Source organism: Salvelinus namaycush, chromosome 12 (genome assembly GCF_016432855.1).
Source record: "Salvelinus namaycush isolate Seneca chromosome 12, SaNama_1.0, whole genome shotgun sequence".
In the NCBI taxonomy this organism is placed as follows: domain Eukaryota; kingdom Metazoa; phylum Chordata; class Actinopteri; order Salmoniformes; family Salmonidae; genus Salvelinus; species Salvelinus namaycush.
The window spans coordinates 841,821-864,874 of NC_052318.1; the positions used below are offsets into that span (position 1 = coordinate 841,821).

Here is a 23,054-nt window from a genome sequence, read left to right on the forward strand (position 1 = left end):
GTCTGAGACTGCTCTGTCGTTCCCGACATTCTTTAGTCTGAGACTGCTCTGTCGTTCCCGACATTCTTTAGTCTGAGACTGCTCTGTCGTTCCCGACATTCTTTAGTCTGAGACTGCTCTGTCGTTCCCGACATTCTTTAGTCTGAGACTGCTCTGTCGTTCCCGACATTCTTTAGTCTGAGACTGCTCTGTCGTTACCGACATTCTTTAGTCTGAGACTGCTCTGTCGTTCCCGACATTCTTTAGTCTGAGACTGCTCTGTCGTTCCCGACATTCTTTAGTCTGAGACTGCTCTGTCGTTACCGACATTCTTTAGTCTGAGACTGCTCTGTCGTTCCCGACATTCTTTAGTCTGAGACTGCTCTGTCGTTACCGACATTCTTTAGTCTGAGACTGCTCTGTCGTTCCCGACATTCTTTAGTCTGAGACTGCTCTGTCGTTCCCGACATTCTTTAGTCTGAGACTGCTCTGTCGTTCCCGACATTCTTTAGTCTGACACTGCTCTGTCGTTACCGACATTCTTTAGTCTGAGACTGCTCTGTCGTTACCGACATTCTTTAGTCTGAGACTGCTCTGTCGTTCCCGACATTCTTTAGTCTGAGACTGCTCTGTCGTTCCCGACATTCTTTAGTCTGAGACTGCTCTGTCGTTCCCGACATTCTTTAGTCTGAGACTGCTCTGTCGTTACCGACATTCTTTAGTCTGAGACTGCTCTGTCGTTACCGACATTCTTTAGTCTGAGACTGCTCTGTCGTTCCCGACATTCTTTAGTCTGAGACTGCTCTGTCGTTCCCGACATTCTTTAGTCTGAGACTGCTCTGTCGTTACCGACATTCTTTAGTCTGAGACTGCTCTGTCGTTCCCGACATTCTTTAGTCTGAGACTGCTCTGTCGTTCCCGACATTCTTTAGTCTGAGACTGCTCTGTCGTTCCCGACATACTTTAGTCTGACACTGCCATCATTGAAGTTGTTTGAGGTGATGAGGGGCACTGTACAAAATAATGTCATCGGCAATTGTCTCTAACCAATCAGAGTATCAAAGCCAATGACACATTTTCAAACCACCGCTTTAATCACGTGTGTTCTGTCTCTGACCCAACACATCGGTTTCTGGGACCAATCACAGAGCCCCCGAATGTGTTTGAATTCAGTGAAGGGTTGAGAAGGTACTCAGATCCAGACTCATTAGTGAGAAGAAACTAACGTCTGTGGGCGTGGTGTAGCGTTTGGCCCGGAGCAAGGAGTATGCAGTAGCCAGCAGTAGCCAGGCAACTGAATTATAGAACAATTACAAAAATACACACATGAAAACAAAATACCAAAAACACCCCAACTAAACCAAAACTATCTGATCAAGGTTTGTCGCATCAACACATTGTATTAAAATGTATATCTTATCTATCCACTGTGTCGGCATGGTGACCAGATTAGCCGGTGTCTTACTGTATGAAAACTATTTGACAGATATTCTTTCAAAATAATATAAACGTTTTTATTTTAAGACAACTACTGATGACATATGTCATTGGTGCCACCTGTCAATGATTTTAGAGGCCGGTATAATAATGATTTAAAAGGTTTGACCATCCAGATCGGTTTACACTTAATTAATATCCAGACACAATGCGTGCTTGACTACCTTCAGAGGTGGTCAGGAAGATCTGATCGTAATGTGTCTTTTAATCGTCTACACCTGTCTTAGAATGTGGATAGGAGATTAGGACAAAGGACGCATGTTAGCACCAGGTATAAACGGGGCCATAGAGTGTTTCAATCAGAGTAATTGCTAAACTAAGATCATAATGAACATGTGGGGGGATTTGATCCTAGATCAGAATTCCTACTGAGACATTTTGTGAATATGGATCCTGGAGATGCCCAATCATGTCCCCCTTTTTTTTTTTTTACACTATTCACCAGCTAAGAGAGTGTGTTTAAAGGGCATTAAATGAAAGCTGGGGAGAGAAGCTAAGACTGGAATATTGAGTGGAGTTGTCAGTAAATTTCCTGTACCGTAGGTCTACTGTAAATCATTTCCCTTCTTCTTCTTCTTAGGCGTCACAAGGGGTAATACCTAACAACGATGTCCATTGTGGCTAACCTGTCAACTATCTACCATAGATGAAAAACAGGCTACTGTTACAGCGCGATGACAACCTGTGTGACCTCGTCCCCGGGCTACTACACACAGCTTCCAATCTTAGAGAAGTAGTCTGGTTCATGGTGCTTGAGAATGTAGCCTACAAGGACTGAACACGGTCCTGCTTGTTAAGGCAGAGGAGGCTTCTAGAAGGAGCTCGATATTGTACTGGAGACATGATGACAACACCTGGCAAACACTGGACGATTGGGACAGCCAGTAACCGGGGGCCTCTGGATCCCTTGTGCTCGTCAGGTAAGGGGGGGAAAGAGGGTTGGAGGCGGACTCCAGGGTGGTGTTGACCCCAAAAGACCAATCACCACAGGTCCTCTGGCCACTACTTAAGGCCTGTGTGGGGACAGCCAGCGCTCTAGCCTGTAAACTTCTCTCTTCTTGATCAGTCATCGCTGTCCGGACAGAACCATAGCATGGTGAGTAAGTCTGCTGCCTCCCGTGATGGGTGTACATGGGGTTTCAGAGAGGATGGGTCATTTTACAACTGTACAACGGTGTAATAGTTGACAGAATTGTTCAGGTAGTATATTACCCAGCAGCAGTCTGGAGTATCATTTGGTTCCAGACGTGTTGTGTCATGACTGTAGATGGGTTTATTAATTCATACGTGTATTGTACTGTATTGTACTGTATTGTATTGTATTGTATTGTGTGAACTCTGATTTGGAATACTATCCTTTAACTGTGCACATGGCCCACACAGCCGTTGGGGATGCTGCCGTACACCTCACATGTAACATGCCACACATGTAAGGAATAACACAATCAAAGGTTTCTGATATTAGGGGGAAACATGTTAACATGCATCAAAGATGATTGGTTTTTCATATTTCTCTGCAGACTACCTACACAGATAAAGGGGAGAAGGTAAGTCCATCATCATCATCATCATCAGCAGCAGCATTTCTACATAACACTTCAGTGGTGGATCTTTGAGTTGATGATGAAATAAGGAGAAATATTCACGTTCTCTGGTTGCTTGGGTTACAACTTCTGTTTTAATGAGAAATGACCAACAAGCGGACTAACCGTCCATATGGAGAGGGGAGTTTGTGAATATACATTTTTTTTGATACAGTATTATTATATATATTTGTTTCCTTTTTTACCTTTTAGCCCGAGAAGGGAAAATTTGTAAAGTTCCACCATGTGACCTTCTGGGTGGGCAATGCCAAACAGGTGAGTCTTTAAAGTCCTCCCCGAAAATAGACTGAAGATAAATGGAGACTTAACAAGGTATCCATCATGATCATGTCATCATATGCTGTATGATTTTTTGTTTTGTTGACATGGCGTAACAACTTATTATTGGTTATATCACATTCTCAGACTCACAATGAGTGATTACGGTAGCACTCATGAGAGCTGGACAACATGCACAGCAGGATGACATTTTGTCCTGAATGGACTTTGCTTTCTAAAGGGAGGCTAACTCAGGTCATTGATCTTATGCTAGTTGACATTGGGCTTTCTCTCTGTGAAACAAACTGAGTTAACAGTCCAGAACGGGGAGACGTGTTTTTCTATCTTTCTGAAAAAGCACAAAATGTTCCTGAACTTACAAGCCTTTTATAGCCATATATCGAACTGACAAATGGACTACTGTAGTAAAAACCAGGGTTGGGTCATTTATAATTAAATCAGTCAATACAGGGTGTGATTTTAATTTAAAATTCAGTTATTGAAGTTATTGAAAATATATGGCCTTTTTTTCCAATTATTGAATTGGAATTTCAGTTTTTTTCCCCCCTGAATTGACTGACTTCAATTAGAATTGACCCCCAACCCTGTTAAAAACTATGACACGGTTGGAGGTATATCATTTCTGTAATAGCTGACTTAATCTTTGCGGAACCAGAGGGGCAACAGGTGGGCGTTTACTGGGTAAACAAAACGTTAGCAACTTCAAAAGGCCTAAAAGTTCATTCAACCGCACTATGAAAGCATATGGGTCACATGCTACGTACAGGGTTGAGCAAACACACACACACACACACACACACACACACACACACACACACACACACACACACAGACACACACACACACACACACACACACACACACACACACACACACACACACACACACACACAGACACACACACACACACACACACACACACACACACACACAGAGACACACACACACACACACACACACACACACACACACACACACACACACACACACAGAGACACACACACACACACACACACACACACACACACACACACACACACACACACACACACACACACACACACACACAGAGACACACACACACACAGACACAGACACAGACACACACACACACACACACACACACACACACACACACACACACACACACACACACACACACACACACACACACAGTGAAACACCAGGGTTGACATCTTGTGTAAGTCAATGTTCCTTTATTTAATGGGTACCTACGTAAGAACTTTATTTAATGGGTACCTACGTAAGAACTTTATTTAATGGGTACCTACGTAAGAACTTTATTTAATGGGTACCTACGTAAGAACTTTATTTAATGGGTACCTACGTAAGAACTTTATTTAATGGGTACCTACGTAAGAACTTTATTTAATGAGTACCTACGTAAGAACTTTATTTATTTAATGGGTACCTACGTAAGAACTTTATTTATTTAATGGGTACCTACGTAAGAACTTTATTTAATGGGTACCTACGTAAGAACTTTATTTATTTAATGGGTACCTACGTAAGAACTTTAATTATTTAATGGGTACCTACGTAAGAACTTTATTTATTTAATGGGTACCTACGTAAGAACTTTATTTATTTAATGGGTACCTACGTAAGAACTTTATTTATTTAATGGGTACCTACGTAAGAACTTTATTTATTTAATGGGTACCTACGTAAGAACTTTATTTATTTAATGGGTACCTACGTAAGAACTTTATTTATTTAATGGGTACCTACGTAAGAACTTTATTTATTTAATGGGTACCTACGTAAGAACTTTATTTAATGGGTACCTACGTAAGAACTTTATTTATTTAATGGGTACCTACGTAAGAACTTTATTTATTTAATGGGTACCAACGTAAGAACTTTAATTATTTAATGGGTACCTACGTAAGAACTTTAATTATTTAATGGGTACCTACGTAAGAACTTTAATTATTTAATGGGTACCTACGTAAGAGCTTTATTTATTTAATGGGTACCTACGTAAGAACTTTATTTATTTAATGGGTACCTACGTAAGAACTTTATTAATTTAATGGGTACCTACGCAAGAACTTTATTTATTTAATGGGTACCTACGTAAGAACTTTATTTATTTAATGGGTACCTACGTAAGAACTTTATTTAATGGGTACCTACGTAAGAACTTTATTTATTTAATGGGTACCTACGTAAGAACTTTATTTATTTAATGGGTACCTACGTAAGAACTTTATTTATTTAATGGGTACCTACGTAAGAACTTTATTTATTTAATGGGTACCTACGTAAGAACTTTATTTAATGGGTACCTACGTAAGAACTTTATTTATTTAATGGGTACCTACGTAAGAACTTTATTTATTTAATGGGTACCAACGTAAGAACTTTAATTATTTAATGGGTACCTACGTAAGAACTTTAATTATTTAATGGGTACCTACGTAAGAACTTTATTTATTTAATGGGTACCTACGTAAGAACTTTATTTATTTAATGGGTACCAACGTAAGAACTTTAATTATTTAATGGGTACCTACGTAAGAACTTTAATTATTTAATGGGTACCTACGTAAGAACTTTATTTATTTAATGGGTACCTACGTAAGAACTTTATTTATTTAATGGGTACCTACGTAAGAACTTTATTTAATGGGTACCTACGTAAGAACTTTATTTATTTAATGGGTACCTACGTAAGAACTTTAATAAAACACATATGTTCTGTTTATTAATGGGTTACCTATGGGTTATTATCTGTTTATTAATGTGTTGTGTATGGGTTATTATCTGTTTATTAATGTGTTGTGTATGGGTTATTATCTGTTTATTAATGTGTTGTGTATGGGTTATTATCTGTTTATTAATGTGTTGTGTATGGGTTATTATCTGTTTATTAATGTGTTGTGTATGGGTTATTATCTGTTTATTAATGTGTTGTGTATGGGTTATTAATGTGTTATGTATGGTTATGAATGGGTTATAAATATGTTATGTATGGATTATGAATATGTTATGTATGGGTTATTAATGGGTTATGTATGGGTTATTAATATGTTATGTATGGGTTATTAATGGGTTACCTATGGGTTATTAATGTGTTATGTATGGGTTATTAATGTGTTATGTATGGGTTATTAATGTGTTATGTATGGGTTATTAATGTGTTGTGTATGGGTTATTAATGTGTTATGTATGGGTTATTAATGTGTTGTGTATGGGTTATTAATGTGTTATATATAGGTTATTAATGTGGTATGTATGGATTATAAATGTGTTATATATGGGTTATTAATGTGTTATGTATGGATTATTAATATGTTATGTATGGGTTATTAATGTGTTATGCATGGGTTATTAATGTGTTATGTATGGATTATAAATGTGTTATATATGGGTTATTAATGTGTTATATATGGGTTATTAATGTGTTATGTATGGGTTATTAATATGTTATGTATGGGTTATTAATGTGTTATGTATGGTTATGAATGGGTTATGAATATGTTATGTATGGATTATGAATATGTTATGTATGGGTTATTAATGGGTTATGTATGGGTTATTAATCTGTTATGTATGGGTTATTAATGTGTTATGTATGGGTTCTGTATGGGTTATTCATGTGTTATGTATGGTTATGAATGGGTTATGAATATGTTATGTATGGATTATGAATATGTTATGTATGGGTTATTAATGTGTTATGTATGGGTTATTAATATGTTATGTATGGGTTATTAATGTGTTATGTATGGTTATTAATGTGTTATGTATGGGTTCTGTATGGGTTATTAATGTGTTATGTATGGATTATTAATGTGTTACCTATGGGTTATTAATGTGTTATGTATGGTTATTAATGTGTTATGTATGGGTTATTAATGTGTTATGTATGGGTTCTGTATGGGTTATTAATGTGTTATGTATGGATTATTAATGTGTTACCTATGGGTTATTAATGTGTTATGTATGGGTTATGTATGGATTATTAATGTGTTACCTATGGGTTATTAATGTGTTATGTATGGGTTATTAATGTGTTAAGTAGGGGTTATTAATGTGTTATGTATGGGTTATTAATGTGTTATGCAACCCTTATGAATTCTCTATGCAGGCAGCTGTGTTCTACTGTGACAAGATGGGCTTCGAGCCCGTGGCCTACAAGGGTCTGGAGACAGGCAGTCGAGAGGTGGTGTCCCATGTCATCAAACAGGACAAGGTAGCGTACAGCATCTCATACCCACTTCTGGACACGTAGAAAAGCTTTCTCTGACCCACTAATCCCAGACTAAAAATAAATATCCATATGAAAGTGTTCTTAGTCCAAGACTAGACGAGGATGTGTCTGGGAAACTGGCCCGTGGTTGGTCTCGAGCTTTTAAAACTCCAACTTTGACTGACTTTTAATACCTTCATGTGATGAAGTATTGATCACGTTGTTCTTTATTCCTCACCCAGATATTATTTGTCTTCGAATCTGCTCTGAATCCAGGAAATGAAGGCAGGTTTTCTTCTCCAAGTCAACATCTTTAAAAGGCTACATTTCTGATATAGACCTGGTATGAAAGATCAACAGTCAGTCATATAAGGTTATGTTTAAAAGTTGTCTTTTCTCTCAGAAATGGGGGAACACTTGATGAAGCATGGGGATGGGGTCAAAGACATTGCTTTCCAAGTGGAGGACCTTGAATTCTTAATCAAGGTGAGTAAAAAGTACTAAAGTAATCTTGTTCGACCTTTTATCTGTTAGTTTCAAGGGTGGTGGGTAGAGGGTAGAGTAGAGGGTGGTGGGTGGAGGGTAGACTAGAGGGTGGAGGGTAGAGTGTAGACTAGAGGGTGGTGGGTGGAGGGTAGTGGGTAGACTAGAGGGTGGTGGGTAGAGGGTGGTGGGTGGAGGGTAGACTAGAGGGTGGAGGGTAGAGGGTAGACTAGAGGGTGGAGGGTAGAGGGTGGACTAGACGGTAGAGGGTGGTGGGTGGAGGGTAGACTAGAGGGTGGAGGGTAGAGGGTAGACTAGAGGGTAGAGGGTAGACTAGAGGGTGGAGGGTGGTGGGTAGAGGGTAGACTAGAGGGTGGAGGGTAGAGGGTAGACTAGAAGGTAGTGGGTAGAGGGTAGACTAGAGGGTAGAAGGTGGTGGGTGGAGGGTAGACTAGAGGGTGGAGGGTAGAGGGTAGACTAGAGGGTAGAGGGTGGTGGGTGGAGGGTAGACTAGAGGGTGGAGGGTAGAGAGTAGACTAGAGGGTGGAGGGTAGAGAGTAGACTAGAGGGTGGTGGGTGGAGTGTAGACTAGAGGGTGGAGGGTAGAGGGTAGACTAGAGGGTAGAGGGTGGTGGGTGGAGGGTAGACTAGAGGGTGGAGGGTAGAGGGTAGACTAGAAGGTAGTGGGTAGAGGGTAGACTAGAGGGTAGAGGGTGGTGGGTGGAGGGTAGACTAGAGGGTGGAGGGTAGAGGGTAGACTAGAGGGTAGAGGGTGGTGGGTGGAGGGTAGACTAGAGGGTGGAGGGTAGAGGGTAGACTAGAGGGTGGAGGGTAGAGGGTGGACTAGACGGTAGAGGGTGGTGGGTAGAGGGTAGACTAGAGGGTGGAGGGTAGAGGGTAGACTAGAGGGTGGAGGGTAGAGGGTAGACTAGAAGGTAGTGGGTAGAGGGTAGACTAGAGGGTAGAAGGTGGTGGGTAGAGGGTAGACTAGAGGGTGGAGGGTAGAGAGTAGACTAGAGGGTGGAGGGTAGAGAGTAGACTAGAGGGTGGTGGGTGGAGGGTAGACTAGAGGGTGGAGGGTAGAGGGTAGACTAGAGGGTAGAGGGTGGTGGGTGGAAGGTAGACTAGAGGGTGGAGGGTAGAGGGTAGACTAGAAGGTAGTGGGTAGAGGGTAGACTAGAGGGTAAAGGGTGGTGGGTGGAGGGTAGACTAGAGGGTGGAGGGTAGAGGGTAGACTAGAGGGTAGAGGGTGGTGGGTGGAGGGTAGACTAGAGGGTGGAGGGTAGAGGGTAGACTAGAGGGTAGTGGGTAGAGGGTAGACTAGAGGGTGGAGGGTGGTGGGTAGAGGGTAGACTAGAGGGTGGAGGGTAGACTAGAGGGTAGAGGGTAGACTAGAGGGTGGAGGGTGGTGGGTAGAGGGTAGACTAGAGGGTGGAGGGTAGAGGGTAGACTAGAAGGTAGTGGGTAGAGGGTAGACTAGAGGGTAGAAGGTGGTGGGTGGAGGGTAGACTAGAGGGTGGAGGGTAGAGAGTAGACTAGAGGGTGGAGGGTAGAGAGTAGACTAGAGGGTGGTGGGTGGAGTGTAGACTAGAGGGTGGAGGGTAGAGGGTAGACTAGAGGGTAGAGGGTGGTGGGTGGAGGGTAGACTAGAGGGTGGAGGGTAGAGGGTAGACTAGAAGGTAGTGGGTAGAGGGTAGACTAGAGGGTAAAGGGTGGTGGGTGGAGGGTAGACTAGAGGGTGGAGGGTAGAGGGTAGACTAGAGGGTAGAGGGTGGTGGGTGGAGGGTAGACTAGAGGGTGGAGGGTAGAGGGTAGACTAGAGGGTAGTGGGTAGAGGGTAGACTAGAGGGTGGAGGGTGGTGGGTAGAGGGTAGACTAGAGGGTGGAGGGTAGACTAGAGGGTAGAGGGTAGACTAGAGGGTGGAGGGTGGTGGGTAGAGGGTAGACTAGAGGTTGGAGGGTAGAGGGTAGACTAGAGGGTATAGGGTAGTGGGTGGAGGGTAGACTAGAGGGTGGAGGGTAGAGGGCAGAGGGTAGACTAGAGGGTGGAGGGTGGTGGGTAGAGGGTAGACTGGAGGGTGGAGGGTAGACTAGAGGGTGGAGGGTGGAGGGTGGAGGGTAGACTAGAGGGTGGAGGGTAGAGGGTAGTGGGTAGAGGGTAGACTAGAGGGTGGAGGGTAGTGGGTAGAGGGTAGACTAGAGGGTGGAGGGTGGTGGATGGAGGGTAGGTAGAATAGAGGGTGGAGGGTGGTGGGTGGAGGGTACTGGGTAGAGGGTAGAGGATAGACTAGAGGGTGGTGGGTGGAGGGTAGTGGGTAGAGGGTAGACTAGAGGGTGGTGGGTGGAGTGTACTGGGTAGAGGGTAGACTAGAGGGTACTTCGTAGAGGGTAGACTAGAGGGTGGTGGGTAGAGGGTAGACTAGAGGGTGGAGGGTGGTGGATGGAGGGTAGTGGGTAGAGGGTAGAGGATAGACTAGAGGGTGGTGGGTGGAGGGTAGTGGGTAGAGGGTAGACTAGAGGGTGGTGGGTGGAGTGTACTGGGTAGAGGGTAGACTAGAGGGTACTTCGTAGAGGGTAGACTAGAGGGTGGTGGGTAGAGGGTAGACTAGAGGGTGGAGGGTGGTGGATGGAGGGTAGTGGGTAGAGGGTGATGGGTAGAGGGTGGTGGGTAGAGTCTGGAGGGTAGTGGGTAGAGGGTGGTGGGTAGAGTCTGAAGGGTGAGGGTGGTAGGTGGAGGGTGGTGGGTAGAGTCTGGAGGTTGAGGGTGGTAGGTAGAGGGTGGTGGGTAGAGGGTGGTGGGTAGAGTCTGGAGGGTAGTGGGTAGAGGGTGGTGGGTAAAGTCTGGAGGATAGTGGGTAGAGGGTGGTGGGTAGAGGGTGGTGGGTAGAATCTGGAGGGTGGTGGGTGGGGGTAGAGGGTGGGGGTAGAGGGTAGAGGGTAGAGGGTGGTGGGTAGAGGGTGGTGGGTAAAGTCTGGAGGATAGTGGGTAGAGGGTGGTGGGTAGAGGGTGGTGGGTAGAATCTGGAGGGTGGTGGGTGGGGGTAGAGGGTGGGGGTAGAGGGTAGAGGGTAGAGGGTGGTGGGTAGAGGGTAGAGGGTGGTGGGTGGGGGTGGGGGTAGAGGGTGGTGGGTAGAGGGTAGAGGGTGGTGGGTAGAGGGTGGGGGTAGAGGGTGGGGGTAGAGGGTGGGGGTAGAGGGTAGAGGGTGGAGGGTGGAGCCTAGAGGGTGGTAGGTAGAGGGTGGTGGGTGGGGGTAGAGGGTGGGGGTAGAGGGTAGAGGGTAGAGGGTGGTGGGTAGAGGGTAGAGGGTGGTGGGTGGGGGTGGGGGTAGAGGGTGGTGGGTAGAGGGTAGAGGGTAGAGGGTGGGGGTAGAGGGTAGAGGGTGGTGGGTAGAGGGTAGAGGGTGGTGGGTGGCGGTGGGGGTAGAGGGTGGTGGGTAGAGGGTAGAGGGTAGAGGGTGGTGGGTGGGGGTGGGGGTAGAGGGTGGTGGGTAGAGGGTAGAGGGTGGTGGGTGGGGGTGGGGGTAGAGGGTGGTGGGTAGAGGGTAGAGGGTAGAGGGTGGGGGTAGAGGGTAGAGGGTGGTGGGTAGAGGGTAGAGGGTGGTGGGTGGCGGTGGGGGTAGAGGGTGGTGGGTAGAGGGTAGAGGGTAGAGGGTGGTGGGTGGGGGTGGGGGTAGAGGGTGGTGGGTAGAGTGTGGTGTGTAGAGGGTAGAGGGTGGTGGGTAGAGGGTAGAGGGTGGTGGGTAGAGGGTAGAGGGTGGTGGGTAGAGGGTGGTGGGTAGAGGGTGGTGGGTAGAGGTTGGTGGGTAGAGGGTTGAGGGTAGATGGTGGTGGGTGGTGGGTAGAGGGTCGGGGGAAAGGGGATACCTAGTCAGATGTCAAACTGAATACATTCAACTGAAATGTGTCTTTCACGTTTAAGCCAACCCCTCTGAATCAGAGAGCAATTGTTATGGGTTAACTGCCTTGTTACTGGCCCAACTCTCTTAACCGCTAGGCAGGAATGAATGCCACAGATGAACCTGGTACCCTTTCTGTTCCTTTTCTAGGTTAAACAGAGGATAAACTCTCGGTCCAATGCCCCAAGGGACAGCTGCTGTCAGTGATTGTACAGAGAGATAGCAACCTTCCCCTTCGTTCTCTACCATGATTTCTCTCAAATAAAAAAACATGTAGTCAAAGCAACAGAGAGGATCATTCGTAAGATAACAAAGAGGTGTTTCTACCTACAACCAAACTGGGAAAGCAGGAGCAGTGTGTCTGGTCCAAGTGTCTGGAGCTGTGTGGTGGAGTGATAACAGGTTAGGTGCTGTCTTGGTAATGTGTACCGGCTATTTGTCCTGTAACTGTTTGCAGAAAGCTAAAGAGCGAGGGGCGGTGGTGGTCAAGGAGCCTTGGATTGAGCAAGATAGCCACGGCAAAGTCAAGTATGCTGTCGTTCAGACGGTGAGTCCTCTCTCTCTGTCTCTCTCTCTCTGTCTCTCTCTCTCTCTGTCTCTCTCTCTCTCTCTCTCTCTCTGTCTCTCTCTGTCTCTGTCTCTCTCTCTCTGTCTCTCTCTCTCTGTCTCTCTCTCTCTCTCTCTGTCTCTCTCTCTCTGTCTCTCTCTCTCTGTCTCTCTCTGTCTCTCTCTCTCTGTCTCTCTCTCCCTGTCTCTCTCTCTCTCTCTCTCTCTGTCTCTCTCTCTCTCTCTCTGTCTCTCTCTCTCTGTCTCTCTCTCTCTGTCTCTCTCTGTCTCTCTCTCTCTCTCTGTCTCTCTCTCCCTGTCTCTCTCTCTCTCTCTCTCTGTCTCTCTCTCTCTCTCTCTGTCTCTCTCTCCCTGTCTCTCTCTCTCTCTCTCTCTGTCTCTCTCTCTCTCTCTCTGTCTCTCTCTCTCTGTCTCTCTCTCTCTGTCTCTCTCTGTCTCTCTCTCTCTCTCTCTGTCTCTCTCTCTCTGTCTCTCTCTCTCTGTCTCTCTCTGTCTCTCTCTCTCTGTCTCTCTCTCCCTGTCTCTCTCTCTCTCTCTCTCTGTCTCTCTCTCTCTCTCTCTGTCTCTCTCTCTCTGTCTCTCTCTCTCTGTCTCTCTCTGTCTCTCTCTCTCTCTCTGTCTCTCTCTCTCTGTCTCTCTCTCTCTCTGTCTCTCTCTCTCTGTCTCTCTCTCTCTGTCTCTCTCTCTCTCTCTCTCTCTCTGTCTCTCTCTCTCTGTCTCTCTCTCTCTGTCTCTCTGTCTCTCTCTCTCTCTGTCTCTCTCTCTCTCTGTCTCTCTCTCTCTGTCTCTCTCTCTCTCTCTCTCTCTCTCTCTCTCTCTGTCTCTCTCTCTCTGTCTCTCTCTCTCTGTCTCTCTCTGTCTCTCTCTCTCTCTGTCTCTCTCTCTGTCTCTCTCTCTGTCTCTCTCTCTCTCTCTCTCTCTGTCTCTCTCTCTCTCTCTCTCTCTCTCTCTCTCTCTCTCTCTCTCTCTCTCTCTCTCTCTCTCTGTCTCTCTCTCTCTCTGTCTCTCTCTCTCTGTCTCTCTCTCTCTCTCTCTCTCTCTCTCTCTCTCTCTCTCTCTGTCTCTCTCTCTCTGTCTCTCTCTCTCTGTCTCTCTCTGTCTCTCTCTCTGTCTCTCTCTCTCTCTCTCTCTCTCTCTCTCTCTGTCTCTCTCAATTCAATTCAATTCAATTCAATTGACTTTATTGACATGGCAAGTTCATTATTACTTACATTGTCAAAGTATACATATCGAAAAATCAAAATCAAATATATATGTATATATATACAAAATATATATATATATTTATATATAAATAAATGGTGGGACCAACAGTAATAATAACAGTAGTAGTGGACATGGGATTACCATTAACAACAACTACAACAACAATATTAATCAGAACAACAATAAATTAAAGCAACAGTAGTAGACCAGTGTCAATATGACTTGAGAAGACATATGACCTGGTATGAAAGACAAAACAAAACTAAGCTAAATGGGAAATATTATCAACATTACTTTGCATTTTTCACTGGCTGTCCCTCAGGTTGTGGCAGGAGGACACATATTTGGCTGCCAAAACTGCACATTTTGGCTTTTCACCCAATAAATATTTGATTTTTTCTTCATCTTTTATAGTTTCAAATTCTTTGTATTGAGTTATAATTTTGGGAAAGAAATATGCTCTTAGGTCTGAGTATTTGTCACAGTGTAGTAGGAAATGCACCTCTGTCTCTACCTCTCCCCTGGAGCAGAGTGAGCACAGCCTGTCCTCTCTGGGCAGCCAGGTTTGTCTGTGACGACCGGTCTCTATAGCCAGACGGTGCTCACTGAGTCTGTACCTAGTCAATGTTTTCCTCAGTTTTCTATCAGTCACAGTGGTCAGATAGTCTGCCACCATGTACTGTCTGTTTAGAGCCAAATAGCATTGAAGTTTACTTTGATTTTTTGTGGTGTCTTTCCAATAGGTTATATATTTTTCTTTTTGTTTTGTGATGATTTGGTTGGGCCAGATTTTCTGAGGGCTGTCCCGAGGCTCTATGGGGTTGGTTTGGGTTGGTGAACTGAGCCTCAGAACCAGCTGGCTGAGGGGACTCTTCTCTGGTTTCATCTCTTGACATTGTAGAGCTGTGTGATGGAATGTTTTAGGGTCACTTGTTTTTAGATGGTTGTAAAATTTGATGGCTCTTTTTTCTATTCGAATGAGGAGGGGGTATTGGCCCAATTCTGCCCTACATGCGTTATTTGGAGTTTTTCTTTGTACTTGCAATACAGTCTTGCAAAACTCTGCATGCAATATTTCAGTTGGATGTTTGTCCCATTTAGTAAATTCATTATTAGAGAGTGGACCCCATACTTCACTGCCATATAGAGCAATTGGTTCTATAACTGATTGAAAAATTTTGAGCCAGATTCTAATTGGAATTTCAATTTTGATGTTCCTTTTAATGGCATAGAATGCTCTTCTTGCTTTGTCTCTCAGCTCATTCACAGCCATGTGAAAGCTACCTGTGTTGCTGATATTTAGTCCTAGATATGTGTAGTTTTTGGTGTGTTCTAATAGAACTGTGTCCAAATAGAATTTATATTTGTCATCCTTATTTCCCGACCTTTTTTGGAATATCATTATATTTGTTTTTTTTAGGTTAACGGTCAGAGCCCAGGTCTGACAGAACCTGTGAAGACGATCTAGGTGCTGCTGTAACCCCTCTTTAGTGGGAGACAGCAGCACCAGGTCATCTGCGTACAGCAGACACTTGATTTCAGTGTTGTGTAGGGTGATACCAGGTGCTGCCGATTCTTCTAATGTTTTTGCCAATTCATTAATGTAGATGTTAAATAATGTTGGACTTATTGGGCAGCCCTGTTTCACTCCCCGCCCCTGAGAGAAGAAATCTGTTTGCTTGTTGCCAATTTTAACCGCACATTTGTTTTTAGTGTACATTGATTTAATAAAATCATATGTTTTCCCTCCAATACCACTTTCTATTAGTTTATAAAAAAGACCTTTGTGCCAAATTGAATCAAATGCTTTCTTGAAATCTACAAAACACGAGTAGATTTTGCCTTTGTTTTGGTTAACTTGTTTATCAATTAGAGTGTGGAGGGTGTAAATGTGGTCTGTTGTACGATCATTTTTTAGAAATCCAATCTGGCTTCTGCTCAGGACGTTGTGTTCGTCAAGGAAATGATGTAGTCTGCTATTTATAATACTGCAGAGAATTTTCCCCAAGTTGCTGTTAACGCAAATTCCTCTGTAATTATTTGGGTCAAATTTGTCTCCATTTTTATAGATTGGTGTGATCAATCCCTGGTTCCAAATATCGGGGAAAATACCTGCAGTGAGGATAATGTTGAAGAGTTTGAGTATAGCCAATTTGAATTTGTGGTCTGTATATTTGATCATTTCATTTAAAATACCATCAGCACCACAGGCCTTTTTGGGTTGGAGATTGCATAGTTTTTCCAATAATTCTTCTTCTGTAATTGGGGTATCTACAGGATTCTGATAGTCTTTGACTGCTAATTCAAGGATTTGTAATTTTTCTTGTATGTCTTTTTGTTCTGGGCTCTTTGTTATATTGCTGTAGAGGTTTGCAAAGTGATTTCTCCACATATCCCCATTTTGGATAGCCAATTCCTCATGATGAGGTTTGTTTAATTTATTCCAATTCTCCCAGAAGTGGTTTGATTCTATGGATTCCTCAATTCCAACCAGCTGATTTCTAATGTGCTGTTCCTTTTTTGTTCTTAGGGTGCGTTTGTATTGCTTCAGTGTTTCCCCATATTGAAGGCGTATATTTTTGTTGTCTGGTTCTCTGTGTTTTTGATTAGATATATTTCTCAATGACTTTCTTAGATTTTTGCAATCATTATCAAACCATTTTTCATTATCTGTTATTTTTGGTTTGCTCTTATGCTTCTTTAGATTAGCCAAGGAGGCTAATTTGTCAAATATAAAGTTTATGTTCCTAATGGCCAAATTTACACCTTCATTGCTGAAGGAGAATGTTAAGGCTAAAAAGTTGTCCAGGAGAGATTGTATTTTTTGGCTACTAATTGCTTTTTGGTAGATGTCTGTACTATTTGCACTCCATCTATAGGCTTGTTTAGTACCATGTAATTTATTGGGCCGTGATGCTTCATGGTTGGGTTCTGCTCTTCTCAGATACACTGTGATTTTACTGTGGTCTGAGAGAGGTGTTAGTGGGCTGACTGTGAAGGCTCTGAGAGACTCTGGGTTTAGGTCGGTGAGGAAGTAGTCTACAGTGCTGCTGCCAAGGGATGAGCTGTAGGTGTACCTACCAAAAGAGTCTCCTCTCAGCCTGCCATTGACTATGTACAGACCCAGTGTTCGACAGAGCCTCAGGAGCTGTACTCCGTTTTTGTTTTTCACTTTGTCATAGTTGTTTCTGTGGGGGTATGTGGGGAGGGAAAGGTTATTGCTTCCTGGTAGGTGTTTATCCCCATGACTGTTAATAGTGTCTTGTTCTTCTGCTGTTCTAGCATTCAGGTCTCCACAGACCAGTACGTTGCCTTGGGCCTGAAAGTGACTAATCTCCCCCTCTAGAATGGAGAAACTCTCTTCGTTGAAGTAGGGTGACTCTGAGGGGGGAATGTATGTGGCACAGAGGAAGACGTTTTTATCTGTCAAGATAGCCTCCTTGTTGATTTTTAACCAGATAAAGAATTCTCCTGTTTTGATCAATTCGATTGAATTAATTAGTTCAGATTTATACCATATTAACATTCCCCCTGAGTCTCTGCCCTGTTTGATTCCTTTTAATTTAGTGGATGGTATGATTATCTCCCTATAACCTAGTGGACAGCCAGTGGAAACATCACCTCTGCACCATGTTTCCTGTAGTACTACAATATCAACATCATCAATTTCTTTCAGGAAGTCTGGGTTTCTGCTCTTTAGCCCAAAAGCAGAGGACTTCAATCCTTGTAAATTCCAACATGCAACGTAAAAAGACTTCATAACTTTTTTTTCTCTCTTTCTTTTCTTTACCTTTCAAAATGAGACAAACATTTAGAATCCAAGAAGAACCATTAAAACAGGATTTTTCAATTAAAGTAAACTCTTATTTTGCAAATGTGATTTGTTTATCATTTAAGATAGAATTTGTGTCATGCCACTTGGGTGGATGTAGTGTGAGGATGGTGGTGTTCTTGTGCTCATCTTACCATGACCCTCTCTCTCTGTCTCTCTGTCTCTCTCTCTGTCTCTCTCTCTCTGTCTCTCTCTCTCTGTCTCTGTCTCTCTCTCTCTCTCTCTGTATCTCTCTCTCTGTCTCTCTCTCTCTGTCTCTCTCTCTCTGTCTCTCTCTCTCTCTCTCTCTGACTCTCTCTCTCTGTCTCTCTCTCTCTGTCTCTCTCTCTCTGTCTCTCTCTCTCTGTCTCTCTCTCTCTCTGTCTCTCTCTGTCTCTCTCTCTCTCTGCCTCTCTCTCTCTGTCTCTCTCTCTGTCTCTCTCTCTCTCTCTCTCTCTCTCTCTCTCTCTCTCTCTGTCTCTCTCTCTCTGTCTCTCTCTGTCTCTCTCTCTCTCTGTCTCTCTCTCTCTCTCTCTCTCTCTCTCTCTCTGTCTCTCTCTGTCTCTCTCTCTCTGTCTCTCTCTCTCTCTCTCTCTCTCTCTCTCTGTCTCTCTCTCTGTCTCTCTGTCTCTCTCTCTGTCTCTCTCTCTCTCTGTCTCTCTCTCTCTCTCTCTCTGTATCTCTCTGTCTCTCTGTCTCTCTCTGTCTCTCTCTCTCTGTCTCTGTCTCTCTCTCTGTCTCTCTCTCTCTGTCTCTCTCTCTCTGTCTCTCTCTCTCTGTCTCTCTCTCTCTCTCCCTCTGTCTCTCTCTCTTCAACCTAGTCTCTCTCTCTGTCACTAATTGTAAACACATTTGACCTGATGCAGTTGAGGTACTGTAATTCAGCTTCCTGAACAGCTTCCTCACCCATCTTCCTCTAGTATGGCGATACAACACACACTCTCATTGAGTACCTGGGTCCCTACAAAGGCCTGTTTCTGCCCGGATACAACACATCTGTGGTAAAGGACTGCCTGCTACCCAAACTGTGAGTTTCACTCACACATTATGATTTCTAAAAAAAACTGTGTTTACATTTTCTCTCATTATAATTCAACACAAAAGGTATGAGTTTTATAGCCTCGAGTTACTGGTGTTTTGTCTGCATTGACAGCTCAGCCAGGTCTCGTATGCAACAGACACAGTCAGACATACTCACCCCCCCCATCTCTCTCCAGGCCACCAGGACTTCTGAACTTCATCGATCACATTGTGGGAAACCAGCCAGACGATGCAATGGTGCCCGTGTCAGACTGGTGAGACCAGGGGACCAAAGGGAAGAATAACATCTAGGGCTGTTGTTTTTACATAAAAACGGGGCGGCAGGTAGCCTAGTGGTTACCTGATTGAATCCCCGAGTTGACAAAGTAAAAATCTGTCGTTCTGCTCCCTGAACAAGCCAGTTAACCCGCTGTTCCTCCGGTAGGCCGCCATTGTAAATAAGAATTTGTTCTTTAACTGACTTGACTAGTTAAATAAAAGGTAAAATAACATAAAAACACTGCAGGTTCACAGACATGGAGCACTGTTGTTTTCAGATCTCGGGTTAGAGTTACTCTTATTCGAGAAAAAGCAGTTAAGATTTGGAAGAGGAAGCCATTTAATCCTTAAGAGTCTATTGACGCACCCCTGCGTCAATCTAAGTAACATATTTTGTTTTTAAATCGGCATCAAAATACGTCAGTTTAAGCTAGAGATAACTTCTTTTTTTGCGTTGGTTACGTCTCAATCCATTGCATCCTCCCATGTCGGCTCTCCGCATCTGCTGTGGAAGGTGACCGAGTTACAGCGGTGTTTGTCAGACCATGAGGCATCCTGAAAATCTGTCTTTTCACGAAAACGTCTGTCGCGTCGGGAACAGTTTAACCTACAAAAACTAATATGAGACTGTCACCAACACAATGACCCTAACCCTAACCCTACCCCTATCCCTAACCCTATCCCTAACCCCTATCCCTATCCCTATCCCTATCCCTATCCCTATCCCTAACCCTACCCCTAACCCTATCCCTATCCCTAACCCTAACCCTAACCCTAACCCTAACCCCTATCCTGTGTGTTAAGACTATTGAGACTCATCGTTTGGAGAGATGCACTGATAGTTCATGGAACCACTGTCTCCAGGTATCAGAACTGCTTGCTGTTTCACCGATTCTGGTCGATAGACGACAAACAGATCCACACACAGTACAGCGCCCTGAGGTCCATCGTAGTGACCAACTATGAGGAGACCATCAAGATGCCAATCAACGAACCTGCTCCCGGCAAGAAGAAGTCGCAAATCCAGGTCTGACCCCCTGACCATTAACCTCTCTGTGTGTGTACTTGTGTGTGTCAGGGGAGGACGGCTCATAATAATGGCTGGAATGGAGTGAACGGAACGGTATCAAATGTGTTTTAAGCGTTTCATACCATTCCATTGATTCTGTTCCAGCCGTTACTACGAGCTCGTCCCTCCATTAAGGAGCAACTAAAATCAAATCCAATGTTATTTGTCACATGCTTAGTAAACAACAGGTGTTAGACTAACAGGGAAATGCCTACTTATGGCCCTTCCCAACAATTCACAAAGAAAAAAAGAGAAATAATCGAAAAATAGGTGTCACGTGATGCTGCGAAGCAGGGTGGTTGTCTGAAAGGAGCCTCCGGATTAAACGCTTCCTACTTGCTCAAAGTTCGATAGAATAGTCCATTTAATAGAATTGTTTTATCAAAGTTTTTCAACAATATCTGCGTTGAATTCAGCTTCAACGTGTAGCACAATCGCTAGCGTAGCAACTAACAGGGCTAGCGCTGTTGCTAGCACTTCAGCAAGCATGACGTTGAAAGGACAGAACATAGAACCCAGCTTATTGTCGGCCTTGCAATCAACCCTACAGTAGGCCATGCAAGAAATGGGTAGAGTCAGCACCATTCTTGAATCTCTTGAACCGGATGTCTCTCAGGTCAAGCAATCTCAGACGGATATGCAAGAAGGTGTATCGGTCATATTACAGAGGATGAGACGGAAGGTCCTCTGACGTTATGTCATTTTCTTGTGTTACTTATTTATTTTTTATTGTTTTCATTTCATAACTATTTTCTTAACTATATTTCTTGAACTGCATTGTTGGTTAAGGGCTTATAAGTAAGCATTCCTTTGATTCCTTCGATTTCCTTCGACCTCATGGCTTGGTTTTTACTCTGACGTGCACTGTCAACTGTGGGACCTTGTATAGACAGGTGTGTGCCTTTCCAAATCATGTCCAATCAATTGAATTTACCACAATTGGACTCCAATCAAGTTGTAGAAACATCTCAAGGATGATCAATGGAAACAGGATGCACCTGAGCTCAATATCGAGTCTCATAGCAACAGGTCTGAATAGAGACAAGGTCCTGCCTTGTCCAGTGTTGGTGTGTGTGGACCACGTTAATTCCTTAGTGATGTGGACACCGAGGAACTTGAAGCTCTCGATCTGTTCCACAACAGCCCTGTCGATGTGGATGGGGGCGTTCTCGGCCCTCCGTTTCCTGTCGTCCACGATCAGCTTCTTTGTCTTGCTGAGGGAGAGGTTGTTGTCCTGGCACCACACTGCCAGGTCTCTGACTTCCTCCCTGTAGGCTGTCTCGTCGTCGTCGGTGATCAGGCTTACCACCGCTGTGTCATCGGCAAATTTAATGATGGTGTTGGAGTTGTGCGCGGCCACGCAGTCGCGGGTGAACGGCGAGTACAGGCCGATGGCCCCCCGTGTTGAGGGTCAGCGTGGCGGATGTGTTGTTGCCTACCCTCACCACCTGGGGGAAGCCCATCAGTAAGTCTAGGATCCAGTTGCAGAGGGAGCTGTTTAATCCCCATGGTCCTTAGTTTTAGTGATGAGCTTGGACGGCACTATGGTGTTGAATGCTGATCTGTAGTTAATGAATAGCATTCTCACATAGGTGTTCCTTTTGTCCGGGTGGGAGAGGGCGTTCTGAAGTGCAATATGATATATATCTGTGGATCTGTTGGGGCGGTATGGGAATTTGAGTGGGTGTCTGGGATGATGGTGTTGATGTGAGCCATTACCATCTTTTATTAACATTTCATGGCTACAGATTTGACGAGGTGATAGTCATTTTCACAGGTTACCTTGGCGTTCTTGGGCACAGGGACTATGGTGGTCTGCTTGAAACATGTACCTATTACAGACTGGGTCAGGGAGAGGTTGAAAATGTCAGTGAAGACACTTGCCATCTGGTCAGCGCATGCTCTGAGTACGTGTTCTGGTAATCCATCTGGGCGTTGTGAATGTTAACCTGCTTAAAACATCTTACTGACATTGGCTACGGAGAGCATGATCACACAGTCATCTGGAACAGCTGATGCTCTCATGCATGGTTCAGTGTTGCTAGTATCGAAGCGAGCATAGAAGGTATTTCGCTCATCTGGTACGCTCGCGTCACTGGACAGTTTGCGACTGGGTTTCCCTTTGTAATCCGTGATAGTTTGCAAGCCCTGCCACATCCGATGAGCGTCAGAGCCGGTGTAGTAGGATTTGATCTTGTATTGACGCTTCGTCGGAGTGTTTTGCAGGATTTCTTATAAAATACCGGATTAAGGTTCCACTCTTTCAAAGCAGCAGCTCTAGCCTTTAGCTCAGTGCGGATGTTGCCTGTAATCCATGGCTTCTGGTTGGGATATGTACGTATTGTCACTGTGGCGACGACGTCGTCGATGCACTTATTAACAAAGCCGGTGACTGATGGGGTAAACCCCTCAATGCCATCGGACGAATCCTGGAACATATTCCAGTCTGTGCTAGCGAAAAAGTTCTGTAGCTTAGCATCCGCTTCATCGCACCATTTCCGTATTGAGCGTGTCACTGGTACTTCTTAATTTAGTTTTTACTTGTAAGCAGGAATCAGAAGGATAGAGTTATGGTCGGATTTTCCAAATGGAGGGCAGGGGAGAGCTTTGTACGTGTTTCTGTGTGTGGAGTAAAGGTGGTCTAGAGTTTTTTTAGCCTCTAGTTGCACAGATGACATGTTGCTAGAAATAAGGTAAAACGGATTTCAGTTTTCCGGCATTCAAGTTACCGGCCACTAGGAGCTCCGCCTCTAGATGAGCATTTTCTTGTTTACTTATGGCCCTATACAGGTCTTTGATTGAGGTCTTAGTGCCAGCGTCAGTTTGTGGTGGTAAATAGACAGCTACGAAAAATATAGATGAAAACGCTCTTGGTAAATAGTGTGGTCTACAGCTTATCATTAGGTATTCTATCTAGCCGCCTGTGTTTATGTGTGTGTCAGTATTTTAACTTGATTGTGGCCTTATTTCAACAGGAGTATTGCGACTACAACGGAGGGCCTGGTGTCCAGCACATCGCCCTGAACACATCCGACATTATTCAAGCTGTAAGTCAATCATATATTTTCTGACGAAGAAAGAAATACAACATTACAGTGCCTTCAGAAAGTATTCATACCCCTTGACTTATTCCACATTTTGTTGT

At 44.1% G+C, this 23,054-nt stretch overlaps 1 protein-coding gene across 1 annotated transcript in view; it reads left to right on the forward strand.

The window, feature by feature from the left end:
* The first annotated feature begins 2,462 nt into the window (after positions 1–2,462).
* hpda (4-hydroxyphenylpyruvate dioxygenase a) overlaps positions 2,463–23,054 on the forward strand; it is a 31,510-nt gene continuing 10,918 nt past the window's right edge. Inside the window, exons 1-11 of the mRNA XM_039005002.1 lie at positions 2,463–2,572; positions 2,997–3,023; positions 3,273–3,335; positions 7,477–7,581; positions 7,821–7,863; positions 7,982–8,064; positions 12,415–12,504; positions 18,462–18,568; positions 18,759–18,836; positions 19,705–19,867; positions 22,885–22,956. Coding sequence (XP_038860930.1) covers positions 2,570–2,572; positions 2,997–3,023; positions 3,273–3,335; positions 7,477–7,581; positions 7,821–7,863; positions 7,982–8,064; positions 12,415–12,504; positions 18,462–18,568; positions 18,759–18,836; positions 19,705–19,867; positions 22,885–22,956 — 834 coding nt within the window. The 5' untranslated portion in view covers positions 2,463–2,569. The remainder of the gene's footprint in view (positions 2,573–2,996; positions 3,024–3,272; positions 3,336–7,476; positions 7,582–7,820; positions 7,864–7,981; positions 8,065–12,414; positions 12,505–18,461; positions 18,569–18,758; positions 18,837–19,704; positions 19,868–22,884; positions 22,957–23,054) is intronic.